The sequence below is a fragment of the Arachis stenosperma genome, chromosome 10 (genome assembly GCF_014773155.1).
Source record: "Arachis stenosperma cultivar V10309 chromosome 10, arast.V10309.gnm1.PFL2, whole genome shotgun sequence".
Classification (NCBI taxonomy): Eukaryota; Viridiplantae; Streptophyta; class Magnoliopsida; order Fabales; family Fabaceae; genus Arachis; species Arachis stenosperma.
In genome coordinates, this window is record NC_080386.1 from 28,517,590 (window position 1) to 28,535,392 (window position 17,803).

General features: G+C 31.4%; 2 protein-coding genes across 2 annotated transcripts; both read right to left on the reverse strand.

The window, feature by feature from the left end:
• Window positions 1-1,879: 1,879 nt before the first annotated feature.
• On the reverse strand, window positions 1,880-8,347 carry LOC130955523 (phosphoinositide phospholipase C 6-like). The gene is made up of 9 exons (XM_057882400.1): window positions 7,842-8,347; window positions 5,936-6,132; window positions 5,657-5,792; window positions 5,220-5,444; window positions 4,740-4,942; window positions 3,891-4,008; window positions 3,118-3,270; window positions 2,927-3,013; window positions 1,880-2,413 (listed from the first exon to the last, which is right to left on the reverse strand). Exons 1-9 carry the CDS (start codon window positions 8,154-8,156, stop codon window positions 2,120-2,122), a joined length of 1,728 nt encoding a protein of 575 aa, XP_057738383.1. The 5' UTR covers window positions 8,157-8,347; the 3' UTR covers window positions 1,880-2,119.
• A 2,784-nt stretch (window positions 8,348-11,131) lies between these two features.
• Window positions 11,132-15,225, reverse strand: LOC130958199 (phosphoinositide phospholipase C 6-like). Its single transcript, XM_057885171.1, has 9 exons — window positions 14,734-15,225; window positions 13,604-13,800; window positions 13,366-13,501; window positions 12,945-13,208; window positions 12,640-12,851; window positions 12,429-12,546; window positions 11,930-12,082; window positions 11,759-11,845; window positions 11,132-11,562 (listed from the first exon to the last, which is right to left on the reverse strand). Exons 1-9 carry the CDS (start codon window positions 15,070-15,072, stop codon window positions 11,266-11,268), a joined length of 1,803 nt encoding a protein of 600 aa, XP_057741154.1. The 5' UTR covers window positions 15,073-15,225; the 3' UTR covers window positions 11,132-11,265.
• Window positions 15,226-17,803: the final 2,578 nt, after the last annotated feature.

The following is a 17,803-nucleotide window of genomic DNA, read 5'->3' on the forward strand; positions in this document are numbered from 1 at the left end:
GTCCCAGGTATGATTGGGTTAAATCCTAAGAAAATTGGTATTTGTAATCTTTGAAAGATAGTGAAAATTTCACCACTGTTGTAGGAGAGACTGGATGTAGGTCACATTGCACATGGTGATTGAACTAGGATATATGACTGTGTTACTTTTCTTTCTCTGTGTTGATTCTAGTTTTATTTTCTAAGAGACAAACTAAAATTGACTCATACTCATTCTAACCAGCAAGACATCACAGCAACTTTGATCTCATACAATTTTGTTTTGGCTCTTCTATCGACAACAGACAAAATAAAATTGTCCCTACTTATTCTAACTAGCAAGACGTAACAACAACTTTGCTCTCATACAATTTTGTTTTGGCTCCTCTATCGACAAGAGAGAAAGTAAAGTGCCTCCTGAGCTTTCAACAAAAGCAGGCTTAGCATATTCTCTAAAGTTTCATCCAGTCTAAAGTAAAAACAAGAAAAGTAAATATGAGGTCTAGATTCAACCTCCCCTCCTCTAAACCACTCATACCCATCAAATACTATCAACAATATAAATTTTAAAATTTAGTTTTATTTGTTGAATTTTAATAATTATACGAACGGGACAGATACTCGCAAAGGCGAATACTCGCAAAGGTGAGTATTCGCAAGAATGAGTTAGAGTTTAACTTTCTACTATCTACGAATAAGAGCGAGACAGATTTTATACAAGTTATAGTAAAAGATATGAGAAGTGTCATTGGTACATGCTAAAAATATAGTAGAAGAGACCCAAAATATTTTTGTTATTTCTGATTAGTATTTGGTTATAGATAGAATTTAGAAATTATTACTATCTTGTGTTCGGTGAGAATGAACAAAATACATAGACATATAAAAATGACAAAAGAAAAAATAATTAAAAAAATGAAGAATAAAGACTCAATCTTGTCGTTGTCTATTTTTACGAAAGATAAGACGTCCCTTCTCCCAAAAAAAAGGAACACTTCGATTTTCAATCTTTTTATTTTAGAACAAACCGAATCTTCTGTTAAAAAATCTGTTAAATAGCAACGAAAATTAGTTTTATGGGAATTTTATTTGTAATTTGTGGGGTTTTAAACCCTCACAAAGTTCTTTTCAACAATATAACCAACTATGGCCATTACGATTACCACATTCTTCATCCTCATCATTATCACCTCTGCTTCTACTATTTTTATTATGTAACCATATTTTATCATCATCGTTATCCTCTCTACTGTCATCATCACTTATACAAATATATGCTATCTTATTTTGTTTTTTGTTCGATGCTATTTTTTTTCTTTTAAAGATTTTCGTACTGCAATTATTTTTTTACGATATCATTCTCAACAATGGTCTTTATCCACTTAATCACCACCGATCAAAGAATTTTACAAAAATAAACTTATTAATAGTTTATAAGAGTTTAAAACTTTTATAAATTACAAATAAAATCTCCCACAAACTAATTTTTATTATTATTTAACAAATTTTTTAACAGCAAAATCATATTATCCTAAAATAAAAAAATTAAGGACTAAAATATCTTTTTTTTATAAAAATTGAGTTAAGTCTTTACCCAAAAATAAAATATTCCTCCAACACCATCTTTCTTTCTCTCTTTGAGAATCATCAACTGATTCAACTCCATCTTCTCTCCTCCATCCCCATAAAACCACAACCATCCACGTCTTATCCCACTCAAAACTTCGATACTCCTCTGCTACCGGACCTCCATATTCCTTATCCTTGATTAAATCAAAGATTACTACAACTAGCTAACATTTAATTTGACTAAAATTCCAAACTACCACCATATCAACTTGCTTTTTTAACCATCTATATAATTCTATAATCTTATTTTATTCGGGAAAAATATGAATTTTACTCTTCACAATCCCAACTAAATTCCACGTAACATTTCAAAATAATTCAATTATCTGTCGATCAAATATATGCCTAAAAAGGTCAAGTTCACACTAATTAAAAACCAATCCATCTGCCTAATGCCCTGAATATATATCTATTATATATGTAACATGATCAGAAGGATAAACAATGATGAATAACATATCCGATATCTATCACTATATAATTTAGGTCATTATTATATATTATATAATAATTCATTTGAATTGAAACCGCATTAAAAGCTTGACAGATTTATATTTCTCGCCCTTTTCATCATAGAGAGGGACTGAACGAAATCCAGACTTGAGCTCTGTGACTGGCAAACATGTCTGGCCAGCAAAATCATCCTTCTCAGTTCTATTTTCTTCTTTAACTTGTATACGTAGCAAAGCCAGATCTGGGACACTTAATGGGAATTCAAACTCTTCTTCCCACACGGGAAACCAGTTATTTTTAATTGTCTTTGTTTTCTTCTTCGCTCTATCAGCAGGTACTCCAGCAATATCAATCTGTTACAAATTGGTTAAAAAGATGTTAAATGTAATATGTATTATGTATCACTTATTCAGAATCCTAGCCATGATGATCTAAAATTTTGCAATGTGTGCACTAAACATCAGCCATTTGAAATATAAAATACATATTGAAAATAAATTAAATGACACATTTATTTATATACAAATACAAAGTGGTTAATTTGGTGACTGACTTTTGATGCACAAATAGCAAATATAGTATGAGATATCATGGTGAGTCACAGTCTATTCACCGATAGATGAGATGTGGACTCAATCTAAATGGAGTCTACGCCTCATTCAACGGGAGCTCGAGTGTGACTTGGCAGGATATCTATAGAAAAGATACACATAACATTTTTCATTTATCAATGTTGAAGTATATGGAATAAGGTGTCAGACGATCTTTTCACAGGAAGTCAAGAAACAAATGTTCAACTATCTCAACTGTGGCTGGTTGATTAGTGTTCCAAAATTTGGAGTATAATCAAATTAGCAAACTCATACCTTCACATAGAAGTCTGGTGGTGAATGGGAATCGAAGTCCGTTAGGCTGAAATCTGAGCTCCAACCTGTCCCCAAGTAGACTTTTACCTAAAGGGTGAATGAAGACATTCAGAAGATAGTAGTAAAGTAATTTTTCAGATGATAGTTGTCACCAAGTATTAGAAACAAAGGAATTAATTGGTTTCCATCACCTTTAATGTCTTGTTCACCGGCAATGTTCTTTTAGGATCGAAAACCTCGTTATTCGGACCTTTTTCGACAAGAAAATCAGGTTTTTTCACATAGCCACACCCTCCATTTGCTTTGAACATCCCTTGCATGAACCAAAGTGATTTGCCATGCCCCTAATGAAGAAGGAAGCTACAGATGTCAGCACTCAGCGTTACTGTTGAAAATTGAGTGACTTGTGAAGAATCTTACAAGTTACAATATCACATAATTTACAAAAGGGTGTGCTAAAAAACATAAAAGAATTTGATAATTTTGTCGAACTAATGGATATCAAGTTAGTGTACATCTTTATAACTAGAATTTTCAGCAATCAAATCTTTCTTGGTCCAAAATGGTAGCTTATTCAATGTAAAATATGAAAGTAGAATCTTGGAGCAACTGTTGAGTTGTCTCGGTGTGACTTCAAGATCACGGTTCAAACCATAGAGACAACAACTGATGTAATTATCAGCTTAGGCTGCGTAGATTAGACCCTTTGAATGTGGCTCTTTCCCAGATTTTGTGTTAACAAGAGATGCTTGTATACCAGGCTGTTTTTTTTTTTTTTATCTGGCTAGCGCACACGAGTAAGGAAATCAGTATAGCATTACCAGTAATCATCATTACTGGTAATCGTAATCACAATTATCAAATGCAAGATAGAAATAAATGTACATACACACGTAATAAATGCTAAACAAAGCCGAAAGACCGGTTCACTAGAGTGGAAAATAGATACTGTATAGGTCCAAACCTGCATGTTAAATGCAACCATCTGAGCTCCATGCGTCCATGCAATGTGTGGCTTGTAATTTGAGGAGGTTATGCGTGTTCCCTTTGGATACACTCTCAGAATATTCTTCTGGGTGAACCTAGAAAGAATTTAATTAAAAAAAAAAAGAAACATGTCTCATTTTTGGTTGGTCTAAACCATAAAGAAAAAGCAACTATAAGCTTTGGAGTTACAAACAGTTATATTATTGAAAAATTTTCAAGTATTCCAAAAGAATACTAGTGTTCAAGTAGTTTCAGGCTTTTAGCTATTGATATCAATCATGTATATATTTTATTATAGAGAGTAATGGTTAAAGCCACTAGAATACCAATATTTCTTGAATATTTGAAACGCTTCCTATATTATTAAATAAAACTCAACCTCAAAAGTTAACTCAAGTGACGAGAAAGAATATTCTCTAACACGTTTCAACATCAATGAGATCATATCTTTAAGCAATATGAGGCTTTTAATAAGCCCTCCTCACACTAAAGATTGGATATTTGAATCGTGAAGTTTACATTACTAGACATGTATGTATGATCCAACTAACAAACACAGGATAGGCTCAGATACCATGCAGACACGGTATCAAGTGCTGGTGAAGCACAAAGAATAACTGTATTGATTCTACCGTGTGAAGAGAATGAATTACCACACTTGTGAATGTACAAGAGGTATCATTATATACAAGTTATGCTAATTCAGCTAATGCCTAAGCTAAAGCTACTCTAACTGTATTAACTACCATAGCTAACATAAATATCATAAACTTATCTAACTTGAAATAACTGAATTTACATTGAGCACAACATTTTGGAAAATTACCTTACAATGTCAGGTGCAAAAGATTCAGAAGCCTTTTCAAGTTTACTTTCACTCAAGCTCAAACGCTTAACTTTACCAGCAACCTTCAAGTCTTCCTGAAAATCACCCTTTGATTTGCCAGCATGAATTGTAATCAGACGTTTATACTTAGGTGCACTCTCCTTGTATGATTTTTCATCACTTTCATTCAAATCTTCCACATCCTGACAAAATGAATCAGACGAAATGTCATTTCTGGTCCCTGGCCTAAATGACAAAGTGCCCCCTCCACAATTCGAAAATTCCTAATCGGTATCCAACTATCCAAATAACTGGTCTAAGCGGTTCTTGACAAATGGTCAACGACCGAAAAGAACATTTACTCAATAAATAAACTACCACTTCAGTAGTTGGGGGCATTTAGGCAGTTCAAATTCATAATAAATGCTCCCTTGATCTACCAAAGAGAAAAACCAAATTAGTCTTCATCTCTATACTCACTTTGTCATCAGTTTCCACTTTATTAGTAACATCTGGTGATTGTGATCCTTTGTCAGTTGATTTTGGTTTTTTATCTTCCTCGTCACAGGATTTGGAATCAAGATATTCTATTGGTGGTTTAGTTGATATGAGAATTCGACCTTTCAACGATTCTGGGGAGGGGAATTCAGACAGCAAATCTGTCTCAGGATAATAAAGCAGTTCTCCAAATATTTCAGTCACCATCTGCACATATGAAGATCGAAATTCACATTCAGTTCATAACAAAATAGGGAAATGAACTTCATCCTTGAGTAGGAAGCACAAGTGGAGAACTAGTACTATTTTAACATAGCTCATTGTACTCTATGCCAAAACATAATCCATCCAACCAATACACAAGCCCGAATTATGACGATGACTATGTTCAAGAAGTATTTCTCAAAATGGATACCTACCTCTGCAACTACAGCCTGAAGATCAGGAGTAAGGTGGTCTTCAAAAGTTATAATGACAGGATACTTAGATGTAACAAACGCATGCTCTCTTATGGACCACAAACATTGCCTTAGTGAGATGGGAGTGGTAAGAGTTCTGCAGAAACACAGTAAAATTTGATGAAGTAATTTGATTCAGTTGCAATCATGTATCTCACAAAACGGCAAGATAAAGATATAAATATAAGAAGGAAATAGTCTTCCAACTTTTACAATATTGAAGTGGGGATCAGCTTGCACCTTCCATGAAAAACCTCAACATCATCTTTAGTTGAATTCGGCCATAAATCAAGTTCAATCACTCGCACACCTCGTACCAAAGCATCTATGATTGGCACATCACTGCAATCACTGGTTAGTTGGTTCCCAATCAGATAGGAATTGTGCCCGGTAAATATGAAATAATGTGACAATGGAGCATTCATATCATGATGTACCTGGAATATCACATCATTCCATCTGTCAATAAGAGACAAAGGGTGTGTTTGCGAGTTCTGATTTGGAGGGAAAGGGAAGGAAGGGGAGAGTTTAAAACGTAAAGCTTATCTATTTTTTATACTTTAAATCCTTCTCTTCTCTTCGCTTCCTTTATTTCTAAAATCAAAACTCACAAACATACCTTTAAACACTTAAACGACCTTCTCTTTTATAGTTATAGACCAGTTTTCCTTAGTTTACAATTTTTTTTTCCTGTTTGCCTTCTTATATAAATTTAACCTTAACAAAGATAAGGACAATGAACCAGTAATTTTAAACAATTATACAAGCTCATAAGTCAGAACCCCCCCCCGGGGGGGGGGGGGGGGGGGGGGGGGGGTGGTTATGAAAACCAAGCATTAAAATGGTTAGAATTACTTTACTGTTTAGCAAGTAATTTTGTCTAAATTCAGTCTGACAAGCTAAGTGCTATCAAAAGATATGGACCATACATGGTGTACTGTTCACAAGTCACAAATTCATGAATGTTAGTAAGATATTTGATAACTTGCAATGTCAATTTTGTCACTGATGAGGATAAGGAGAAGGAAAAAGAAGTGACCAGTGGGCCAAGCAACAAAGAAATTAAGGAAATGAAACCAAAAGTAAAGGCTAGGAAGGAAGCTAAAATCATTTTCATAAGAGATGTATTGTTTGCACTACTTTTGTATATATCAAAATGTTATACCTTCTTTTAATAATAAAAAGTTAAAAACGTGTTTTCTTAATATTACAAACTTCTTTAAACTTCTATTACAAAAAGAAGATATACTTCCAAGTGTAGTAAGGGTGGCACATTTATTATTTTTCTTTTCAAAGTGGTTCACATGGGCCCCAGTTTTCTGTAGTTCTTTAATATTTCACCAATGTTTGTCTCATTTGTTTTCTCTGCTTCTTTTGTATAGGAAACAGGAGGCATTGAATGAAAATTCGGATAATTGAAAACCAGGGGGAAAAAATATGTATTCATCCGAATGAGGAAAACAAAGCAGGAAAAAAAAAATCCTCATGTGAGACAATTTCTGATTGAATTAAAGTTAAACAAGAAACTTCAGTGACAGACACTCTGATCTGAACTCTGAAGCCATTGGTACGTAACATGGGGCAGTTAATTAGTTAAGCACCAAAGCGTAAATAACAACCAATCACTCCAGACAACAGAAACAATATCCTATATGATCCAGAAAACTTAGCTTGCTTCACCAAATTCTGTTTTATTCATCAACAATAACACAAGTAAAAATACGGATTAATCTCCAATGCACTATGCAAGCACATCCAAGTATGTCCCTCCAGAAAAGGAAGAAAAAAAAAAGTTTGACTGTATCTTATCTTGTACTAAAATATTTACATTATCATTCTATTAAATTTAACTCAATTAAAAATGCAAGTTTTCTGATATCCTAAAGGAAGCGGAAATTTTTCATGCTAGTTACAAATTAGCTATCGCATAAAATACATATTTAATATTCATAAAAATATTTAATTATTTCGTCAAAAATAAGTTTAATTATATTCTAACGAAAAAATTACTAATTATTTTATGATAAAATGTTATGTTAGTAACAGAGTATTTTGTTAAAAAATTGTGTAAGGAAAAAATATATATTTCCTAACAATTTTTTTTTCTTTTCCTCGGGAAAGAAAGAGATGGAGAGAAAGAAGTGACCTCCGATTTGAAGGGAGCATTGAGATCGTCGCGTAGGAGGAAGTGGAAGAAGTCGTCGAGGGTGAGTCCGTCGTCGGTTTTGTGATCTCCTTTGAGCGATTGAATGATGCGAAGGGAGTCGTCGGAGGTGCATTGGGGTTCGCGCTGGTGATCGGTGAGAAAGCCGAGGAGGTTGTCGGCGGACATGGAAGTGGCGCCGGCAGAGGAGAAGGAGTGGAAGGCGTGGAGGACGTCAGAGGGAGGTCCGGGCTCGGTATTGGTGAAGGTCTTGTTGAAGCAGCTGAATTGCTTGTAGGTGTATGTGTGGGTGGCCATCGCGATCAAACGCTGTCGTTCGATCAAAGCTGTTGTTTATTGTTGCTGCTGCTGCAGCAGTGAATATGGTGCTTATATTATATGGATGTGTTTTTGAGAGAGAGAGAGAGAGAGAGAGAGAGAGAGAGAGACAGCGAGAGAGAGACTATTAATGGAAGCCGGTTGAAGCGCGATATTGTTTCCATTTTGCGTGTTTTTCTTTGACATGAGTGTTTCTGTCTGTGTGTTTTGCGTGTGTGTAATTGTCTACTCTTAACAAAAACATTATAGGTTAAGTTGTTATATATTTTACTATTTGTATATATTTATGTGTTATTTACTTAATTTTAATATATTTTATAAAAATAATTGATTTTTTTTATAAATGTAGTATGGTTAATTATTTTATTTTATATCTAATTAGGTTATATACTAAAGTTTAATTTATTTTTTTTCTTTTATGTCTATGTAACAACTCTAATGAAAGTGTTCTAGGAAGATTGTTCTCATCATAGATAATTTTTACAAATAGATAGTTGAATTGGGTGTAGATTTGTGAAAATAGATTAAGTAAAGAAAGATTAATACGAGAGATTAAAAGTAAGTAAATTTGTGAGAAAAATACTTCTATTAATAGTAAATAAGTAACACAAGAATTAAAGATGAAAAATAATGGTGAAAAATAAGTATTGTGATCTTTAATAATATCACGACGATAAATGAATTATTTTAAAAGTGGATAAGGGTTACCTAAATTTGTTGTGGGGTGTTCTACTAAAACACTTGAAATGCTAATTTCATAAATCTTTTTGTTTGAAATTGTTAAACAAAATAAAAAATAATGAAAAGAATTAGAAGAGAGCAAAAGAAATTTCAGAAAAAAAAGGAAAAAATCTTCTAGAAAAGTGGGTTAAAACTTTTTTTATAGTCTTAAAGTCATTTTATTCAGGAAATATATTGTCCAATAATTACAATGTCATATTTAGCCTATTGCAAAGAGAAATTCTCCACATACAAGCATTTTTTTATACAAGTCATTATATTAACGCGTTTGAACTGTTATTGCACGTTCTTCTTCCTCTTTCTCTTTTTCTTTTTTTTCTTTCGTTTCTTACCTTCTCTTTCTCCTTCTTCAACCGTTACTGCACAATTTCACTGCATCTTCTTCTTCTTGCTGCACGTTCTTTTTCCTCTTCCTCTTCTTCTTCTTCTTTTTTTTTTTCACTTTTTGTCTTCTCTTTCTCCTTTTTCATTTACCTATTTTTTTCTCTGTTTTCTTTTCTTGATTTCCATTGTTTTTTTATATCAAGCTCTGAAATTGTTTTTGAGGAAGAAAAAACAGCAGAAGATGAGGAGGAGAAAGAGAAAGAGTTCTAAATTATGCATAAGGTGTACTTCAACGAATTTTGGATGTATTTCTTAAATCCTTTGGGTGTAGTTTTGTAATTCTTTGAGTGTATTTTTGTAATCATTTGGGTGTATTTCTGAAATTCCATTATCTTCAAAACGATTTCAAAGCTTGATTTCAGAAACTATGAAAATCGAAAAAGAAAAAATGAAACAAGAATACCAGTAATAAACGCAAGTAAAACAACTAATGAAAAAGCGAAGAGAATAACGAAGAAATACATGGAAGAAGAAGAAGAAGAAGAGTCGTTCATAATACATGGTGAGTGTAGCGCTTTGGAAACTGAATAACGCATTAAAAGGTTCGTATGTATAGCAACTTGTAAAACTTGTAAGTCAAAAAGACTTGTATGTGTAGCAGACCTCACCAATTGAGTGATTCTAATACCCCAAGTTCTCTTCTCAATTAAGTTTTGATTTGATTTAATTTCATAAATTTATCATGTTAATAATTACTGTGTCATATTAGTAAATTTTAATGTCGTCAATAAAAAAAGTAACAAAAAGATCAACGTGGTTAATTTAAAATCTTCAAGGATCAATTTGATTAAAAAAAAATTTTGGAGACCAATTTAAAAAACGAGTCAAAGAGGACTTTGACTATGTACTAGTCAAAATAAAACTGGTTTAATTAATCATATGAGTTTTACACTTGTTATTAAATTTAAATGCCTTTTATAACATATAATATTAATATACAGAATTTGTTTATTCAATTTGGAAACTCAAATTATGATTTGAGATAAATCATGAGACAAACTTCTATCAAAATTTTCAATCTGGTGTTCACGACTTTTATCCTACTAAAATTAATCTGACTTAATTTATATCTATATCAAATAGGTAATTTAGTACGATCAGATCAGATCTAATAAAATTCGACTTTAATTGATTTAGATATTGGTTTTGAAATTTGAACTATAACTCAATTACTCGAATAGGATAATATTAGTTTTAAAAATAAAATATTATTGTATATATACAATTTTGTTAAACTTCAAAATTTAGATCGTGTCAAATTATAATATTTATTTAAATATAAATTTGATGATGTATTATTCTTTATTTATCTTTTTTATTATTACATATTATTTATAATTTTTTTTCTATTTTTTTGTATTTTATTTTTAATTGGGTATCCGATTATCTGAATTGATCCAACTCGGATTTAATTAGTTCAGATTGGTTTGTGTCCACTTAAATCCACTCATTTTTCTCCAATCCAATCGTGAACACTCTTCCAGTATCTTTTGTTTTATATGAGAAATCATTGAAGCCATTAAGATTGATTTAATGGTGAAACGTTTGAAAAATATACGTGAGATCCTAAATAAAATTCTATTATGGTTCTGGTAACCAAGAAAAAATATGAAAAATCTGCCATGCTATATAGGTCAGGTGGGCTTGAATACTTCTTTACCATAAATGGCGAAAAAGCTGTTTCATATTTGTTGTTGTGTGACAATAAATGTTAGAAAGCTACACAGTTAAAGAAAAAAAAAAGTAAAAACCTTCAGTTATACATCCATTATCCATTATTTGACAAATGACAAGTACAGAAACAAACAGCAATCATGTGTGACAAAATCTTAATGAACAAGAACATCCAAATTCAATATATTATTACCATATTGTTTTCATTGTTAAATATCAACATTCTTTTCAAGCATCCTAACCTAAGACTACACAATACATTTAGATAAACTATGTGCCTACAATTCATTCAAAATATTTCAAGCTGAAACCTCATTAGAAGCTTCACAGATTTAAATTTCTTTCCCTTTCTGTCATGCAGGGCGACCGACCGGAATCCGAGTCGCAGTTCGGATACTGGCAAACAAGTCTGCCCTGCAAAGTCATCCTTCCCCTTGTCTTTATCCTTTACTTCGATCCGCAGCAAAGCAAGCTCAGGAACTGTTAAAGGAAATTCAAACTCTTCATCCCAAACAGGAAGCCAATTGTCCTTGATTACCCTTGTTCTTTTCTTTACACAATCAGTTGGCACCCCAACAAGACATACCTGTCACAAAATTGATTACTTCTAATCATAAATAAGTATCTAATGGTTTATAGTCCAAAGTAAAAGATGAAATAATCAAAGAAAAACCTTTGTTGTTAGTAACAACAATATTCATGATCAACGATGAATAGCATTAAATTTTAATGGTGAAATATCAGTTATGCTACTAAGATACATTGAGAATTATGAAACTGACCTTGGTGTAAAAATCTGGAGGAGAAAATAGATCAAAGTGTGTTGCACCGAAATCGGATCTCCAGCCAACACCTAGGTAAACATTTACCTGTTTTGAACAAGAAAATGTTAAGATTTCATGAAATAACCAAATTTTATTGTTTTATAGAAGGAATCATAAACTTATACTCACCCTTAATGTCTGCTTCACTGGCAATGTTCTTCTAGGATCAAACTCGTCTTCATGTGAATTTGTTCGGGTCAGAAATTCGGGCTTTCTAACATAACCACATCCTCCATTTGCTCTAAACATTCCTTGCATCAACCATAGCGATTTGCCATGCCCCTATGGGAAAACAAACATTGAATGACTGAAAAGGCTTACATTCCACTATTCCAGTAGTTTTCATAGTATGAAAATTGGTGATGTGAATTGTGATATTTGTTGGACCAAACTTTTGGAACTTTATCCCTAAGAAGTTATGCTTTTGGCAATAAATTCCTTGACACCATTTTGGACAGATTCATATCATGATATGACTGATCATAAATCAAACCCAGAAATCATACTAATTCATAAGTAATGCATGAAATAGCATGAAAATAGATAAAAAGCCGAAAGAAGAAACTTATGTTTCATAAGGTTCTCTACTAGCTTCTCATGCATTTTGGCTTGGACATAACTTTCTAACCTGCATATTGAATGCCACCATTTGAGCTCCATACATCCACCCTAAATGCGGCCGAAAATTTGTGGATTTGATGCGTTCTCCTTTAGGATAGACTCTCAGTATATTTTTCTGTGTGAACCTGCAAAGCATAACAATGAGTATCAAGTAATCAGTTACAGAAATAAGAATAATCTTCAGCTACAAGTAATCTTGAATTAAATTTGATAGATACCTAATAATGTCTTTTCCATGAGATTCAGAAGCACTTTTGAGTTTCTTCTCACTCAAACTTAGCCGTTTAACTACTTCGCTATCGGCTTTCAGTCGATCCTTCACAGAACCTTTTGATTTCCCACCATGGATTGCAATCAAGTGTTTGTATTCAGGTGCATTTTGCAGGTTTGGTTTGAAATCACATATATTTGTGTCTTCATCACTTACATTCTGCTATGCATTAAAGACAAACATAAATGAAACAAACTAGCAACTCGATTTTCTTTTTCTTAAAAAAAAAATGAATATATATGGTTCTCTCACATTCTCCTCAGTTGTCAATTGAGCCATGGAATCTGGCAATTCCACGTTCCATAATTCTTCTTCTTCTCCGGAGGACAGTTCGCTTTCATTTTGCTTATGGTTATTATTGCTGCCCTTGTCCATAACACTATTAGAATCAGCATATTCTTTAGGAGGTTTGGTGGATATAACAACTAGATTTTTCAATGATTCTGGTGAAGGGAATTCTGTCAAGTAATCTGTCTTGGGATAATAAAGCATGTCTCCAAATATTTGAGTTGCTTTCTGCATAGACATAAAGAACAAAGATTAAATCCATGATGAAAAATCAATAGCTAAGAATTGCTCCCTATTTAACTAGATGATTGGATGAATTCTCTTTCTCTTTATTTTTCTTCTCTCTTCTTTGTTTAGGTGGGAATGAATCAAAAAGAATACCTACTTTTGTGAATTTGGCCTGAAGTTTTGATGTTAAGTGGTCTTCCAAAGTTAGTATCACTGGAAAATCAGATTTGACAAAAGCATATTTCTTTATGGATTCCAGACATTTGGTTAGTAAAACTGGAGTGGTAAGAGTCCTGCTCAGTTATGACAAGAAATTCATCAAACAAAAACATAAGAACTTTTGTTCTTCCTTTTTTACTACATTAATAACTCCACAAGATCAGTTTTTATAGTACCTTCCGTGAACTACTTTAATACCATCTTCATTTGAAGATGGCCACAGATCGAGTTCAATCACTCGAACTCCTTGTTGCAAAGCCTCAATAATCGGCTTGTCACTGCAATCACTTGTGAGTTGATTCCCAGTCAGATAGGAATTGTGTCCAGTGTACATAAAGTAATGTGACAAGGGAGCACTCATATCATGGTGAATCTGAAATGTCATATGATTTATACATTATCAGAAAGAAGTTAAACCATTTACCTTAAATACCATGTCTCAGAGCAAATCCATTATGAAAAGCTATAGAAAACAGTAAAACACAATAATAAGCAAAGTAGTAAATTATGTAAGCTAAGCATGTAAGTTTTGTTCTATCATTGATTTTTGTTTTTATGTAACTCTTAGAAATTTTAGAGCTCATTTGTTTCTGCATTCACACCAACATTTTTTGTTTTTGTTGCAAGTTAGGTTGCAACATTTTGTCCTACAATAAATAAATCATTCCATTCTCTGAAAGTTGTGATATTGCACTTCCCTCAACAAGTGGAAAACATAGCATGGTACATTGAAAACATGGTTAAGTTAAAAAGTATTAAAACTATGAATTTAATTTTTACATATACTATCAATGTATAAAAAGAACAAAAAAGTACGTAGTTATCCAATTATATACCGTCACGCCAGCAAAAAGTGTTTTCACCCAACCATTCACTAGTTTAGGAGTCTTACAAATACAAGTATATAATCGGATAACAATGTAGTATTCTTATGTTACTTAAACGCTTCCTATTAAGTCAAGAGTGATACACGCCTTACTACTTAGGCATATGGCATATCTTGATCATATATTTACTATGTTTTTTTATAGTTGATTTAGATTTATAAGAGTAATTTCTTATTCTAATTGACCATATTTTTTATAATATAATATTTGTAATAAATAAAAATTTAAATATTTAGTTTAGCATATAAATATATAATACAAGGAGCATCGGCATTCTTTGATTCTTACTATGGTGTACAACAATTAAAATAGCAAACTAATGCAGATGAATAACAGGCTTGCAAAATTTTCCTAATTCACTCATCTATCTAATCCATCAAAATTCAAACATATACCTAGAAAGATAAAAGATCATATACCTCAGTTTTCAATGGACCATTGAAATCATCAAGAAGCAGAAAATTGATGAACTCCATGAGGCTGAGCCCTTGTTCCCTACTTGTAGTGTTGGAATTCCCAGCAATTTGCAACAAAACCACCTCCAAATCCATTAAGGTGCAGTTCTTATCACCTTGATGCTCCAACATGAACCCTAGAAGCTGATCATTTGACATGTATTCTCCACCTTTTGCAAACATGTGAAATGCTTCCTTAATGTCCAAAGATGGTTCTTGCTTTTTCAATTCAAATTTTCTGGTCAAGAAATTCAACACCTTGTACTTGTAGATCTCCTTTTTCATCTCCTTTTTTTTAACCATTTCGCCCTGCTAATAATCAATATCACCCTCTCTCAAATGATTTGGAAGTGAAACAGAGGATACAGAAGATAAAGTGAAGAAGCTTTATAAGACTTAAAGAGTAATTAGAAGTGAGTCAACTTTGGAAACACAGCCCTCCTTTTTTTTCTTTTTCTGTTTTGATTGGCAACAAAACGGTCAAAACCTTAAAACCTCTTTGTCTTCTTATAAAATATATTTTATTGGTACTACCTACCTTGCCATTTTCCTTTGATCTGTGATTGGATAATGGATACTCGGACATGTTCATGCGCAAATTGCAGTCAAAAGAAATTAAAAAAAAAAAGTTATTCAATCTTTTTAGTTTTTTCAAAAATAAGTTATTTTTCAATTTTTAAAATTATTAAAATGTGGAGGTTAGCATACAAATACAACACATATTGTTTTAAGGATTTGGATCTTCTAAATTTTGAATTTCACTTTAAAAAGTAAAGTGTGATCTCTCACTATTTATTTTATAAGTGGGACCAAAATAAATATGAGAGAAATCATTCAAGACTCAAGAGTAGAAAATCACACTTTACCCTTTAAAGTACAAATTCAAAATTTAGAGGATTCAAATCCTTGTTTTAAATTAAGTTTTCTTTTCTTTATTTTAGCATTTATCATGTATAATGTTAGTTAATTTTGTAATTCTATTCTAATGAACATTTATTGTATTTCTTAGCTAGTTCTCTTTTTACTGTCAATACTATTTCATATTAATTTCTATTCTCTCTTCTTTAATTAATAAATACAACAACAATAATAATTAGTATATAGTTAAATTATTTTATCAATTTTTTTAATTTTATCAAATTTTTAATTAAATTTTTATATTTTTTTTAATTGAGTCCTTAAACCATTTTAAATTTTTGGGTAAACTATCAAAAATATATTCGAATAATTTTGTCGCCGGCAAAAATACACCCAAATTTTGTATCAACAAAATACCCTCAAATAATTTAAAAACATAACAAAAATATTCAATATTAAATATTTATTTCTCAAAAAATATCTTAAAGTTTGATTTTTTTTATGCAATTTTTTGCTAGAATAATTAAAAAATTTAGATATCTTTATTCTTAATTTTGGTAATTTTTTGCTAACTATATATTTTTTGTGATTTTTTAAAAATATTATTTGTTATTGACAAAAAAATTCACAAAAAAATATATACTTAGTGAAAAATTACTAAATTTTAAAGATAAAAATATCTCATTTTTTTAATCATGTTTGTAAAAAATCGCATTAAAATTCAATTTCTGAAATATTTTTTGAGAATGCATATTTAATGTTGGACATTTATATCGTGTTTTTAAATTATTTGAGAATATTTTTGTCGATAACAAATTCAAGTGTATTTTTATCCGTGACAAAATTATTCAAGTGCATTTTTTGTGGTTTATTCTAAATTTGATGATTATATCCTTATTGATAGCAAATATTGAAAAAATATATAAAGTGTGAATTTAAATAGAATGAATTGCGGAATTAAATTCCTCCATGACACAGGGCGAAACTGAGAACAGAAAGAGTGAAGAGTTTTTTTACCGAAGTGTGAAAAAGAGGAGAAAAAGAACTATTTTATAATTCTAAAAAAGGATCGAATTTAAGAATTTATTTTGTAACTATTTTGTGTTCAATTTCACAAATTTTCTTTATAAATTTTTATGTTCTTTGTTATTAAAATTTCTGTGATTTTTTTAATTTTAAGAAAACTTAAAAAACACAAAAATTTTTGGATAAAAATAGAGAAATTATGCATCTGGATAGAAAGAAGGCTAAGTAGATGCAACGATATTTTTTTATTTTATCTCTTCATGGCTCTATCCTTTTTTGAAATGAAATAAGTAAAAAAAAAAATTTTGGCAGCAAAATTGTGATATACGTAATGGTAGAAATTGTGCAGTGTAGCTCTTTTACTTTTTCGTTTTTCAATTTTATGGCGGTACTAGCAAAATTGTGATATAATTTTTTCTTCTTCAATTTTACTAATAGTGACTATAAAATTAAGATAAAAAACAAATTTTAATTTCGCCACCATCTACAAAATTAAAATATAGGATTATTTTCTGAAATAAATTAAAAAATTATTATTTCTAAAAAACTTGTTATTCAAACTTTAAATTTTTAGATACGCATTGTTTTTTATTTAAGGTAAGTTTGCCGCAACCCAACGAACTCTATAATTTTAATAGAGTTTGTCTGATTCCCGACGAACTTTAAGTAAACTTTCTAAAATAAAAGAAGGTTGTGGAGAGCAAAACTCAAAATCACAATTCTGTTCTCCTCTTTAGTCCTCATCTTGGTATCTATTCATTATGATGGTGAAATAGTGTATAATAAAGAAGGTTCAAATCTTTTTTAAGTTTGGACAACAAATAATTACGTACATGACACCAGAAGTCAATAGTCTAACAGCGTTGAAGAATTTGATATTGCATTTCGCTGGGCAACAATATGCAAAAAAGTGAAAAAAAATTACTACAAATATCCAACCGAAGTAGATGACAATTTGATTTATAAAAGGCATGTTACAGTTGTCTTTACTCTATTGTTATTATGTTTATTAGACCACGGTTTTGAAAAATATTTTCGTTGTTTTGAATTAGGTATCGGTTATGTGACGACGTGGACGTACGTCTTATAAAGTTGTGGCACAACCGATGGACAAATGTTCATCTGTTGAAATTATTTGTGTTTCTCGTTG

Excerpts from the sequence above, each read along its gene's own strand:
- LOC130955523 (XM_057882400.1), bottom strand. The coding sequence starts at position 8,156 with ATGGCCACCCACACATACACCTACAAGCAATTCAGCTGCTTCAACAAG. Across the intron at positions 6,133-7,841 it reads ATGCTCCCTTCAAATCGGAG|GTACATCATGATATGAATGC; the intron begins GTCACTTCTTTC and ends GTGATATTCCAG. Across the intron at positions 3,014-3,117 it reads CGGTGAACAAGACATTAAAG|GTAAAAGTCTACTTGGGGAC; the intron begins GTGATGGAAACC and ends TTCACCCTTTAG.
- LOC130958199 (XM_057885171.1), bottom strand. The coding sequence starts at position 15,072 with ATGGTTAAAAAAAAGGAGATGAAAAAGGAGATCTACAAGTACAAGGTG. Across the intron at positions 13,801-14,733 it reads ATGGTCCATTGAAAACTGAG|ATTCACCATGATATGAGTGC; the intron begins GTATATGATCTT and ends ATGACATTTCAG. Across the intron at positions 13,502-13,603 it reads ATTAAAGTAGTTCACGGAAG|GACTCTTACCACTCCAGTTT; the intron begins GTACTATAAAAA and ends ATAACTGAGCAG.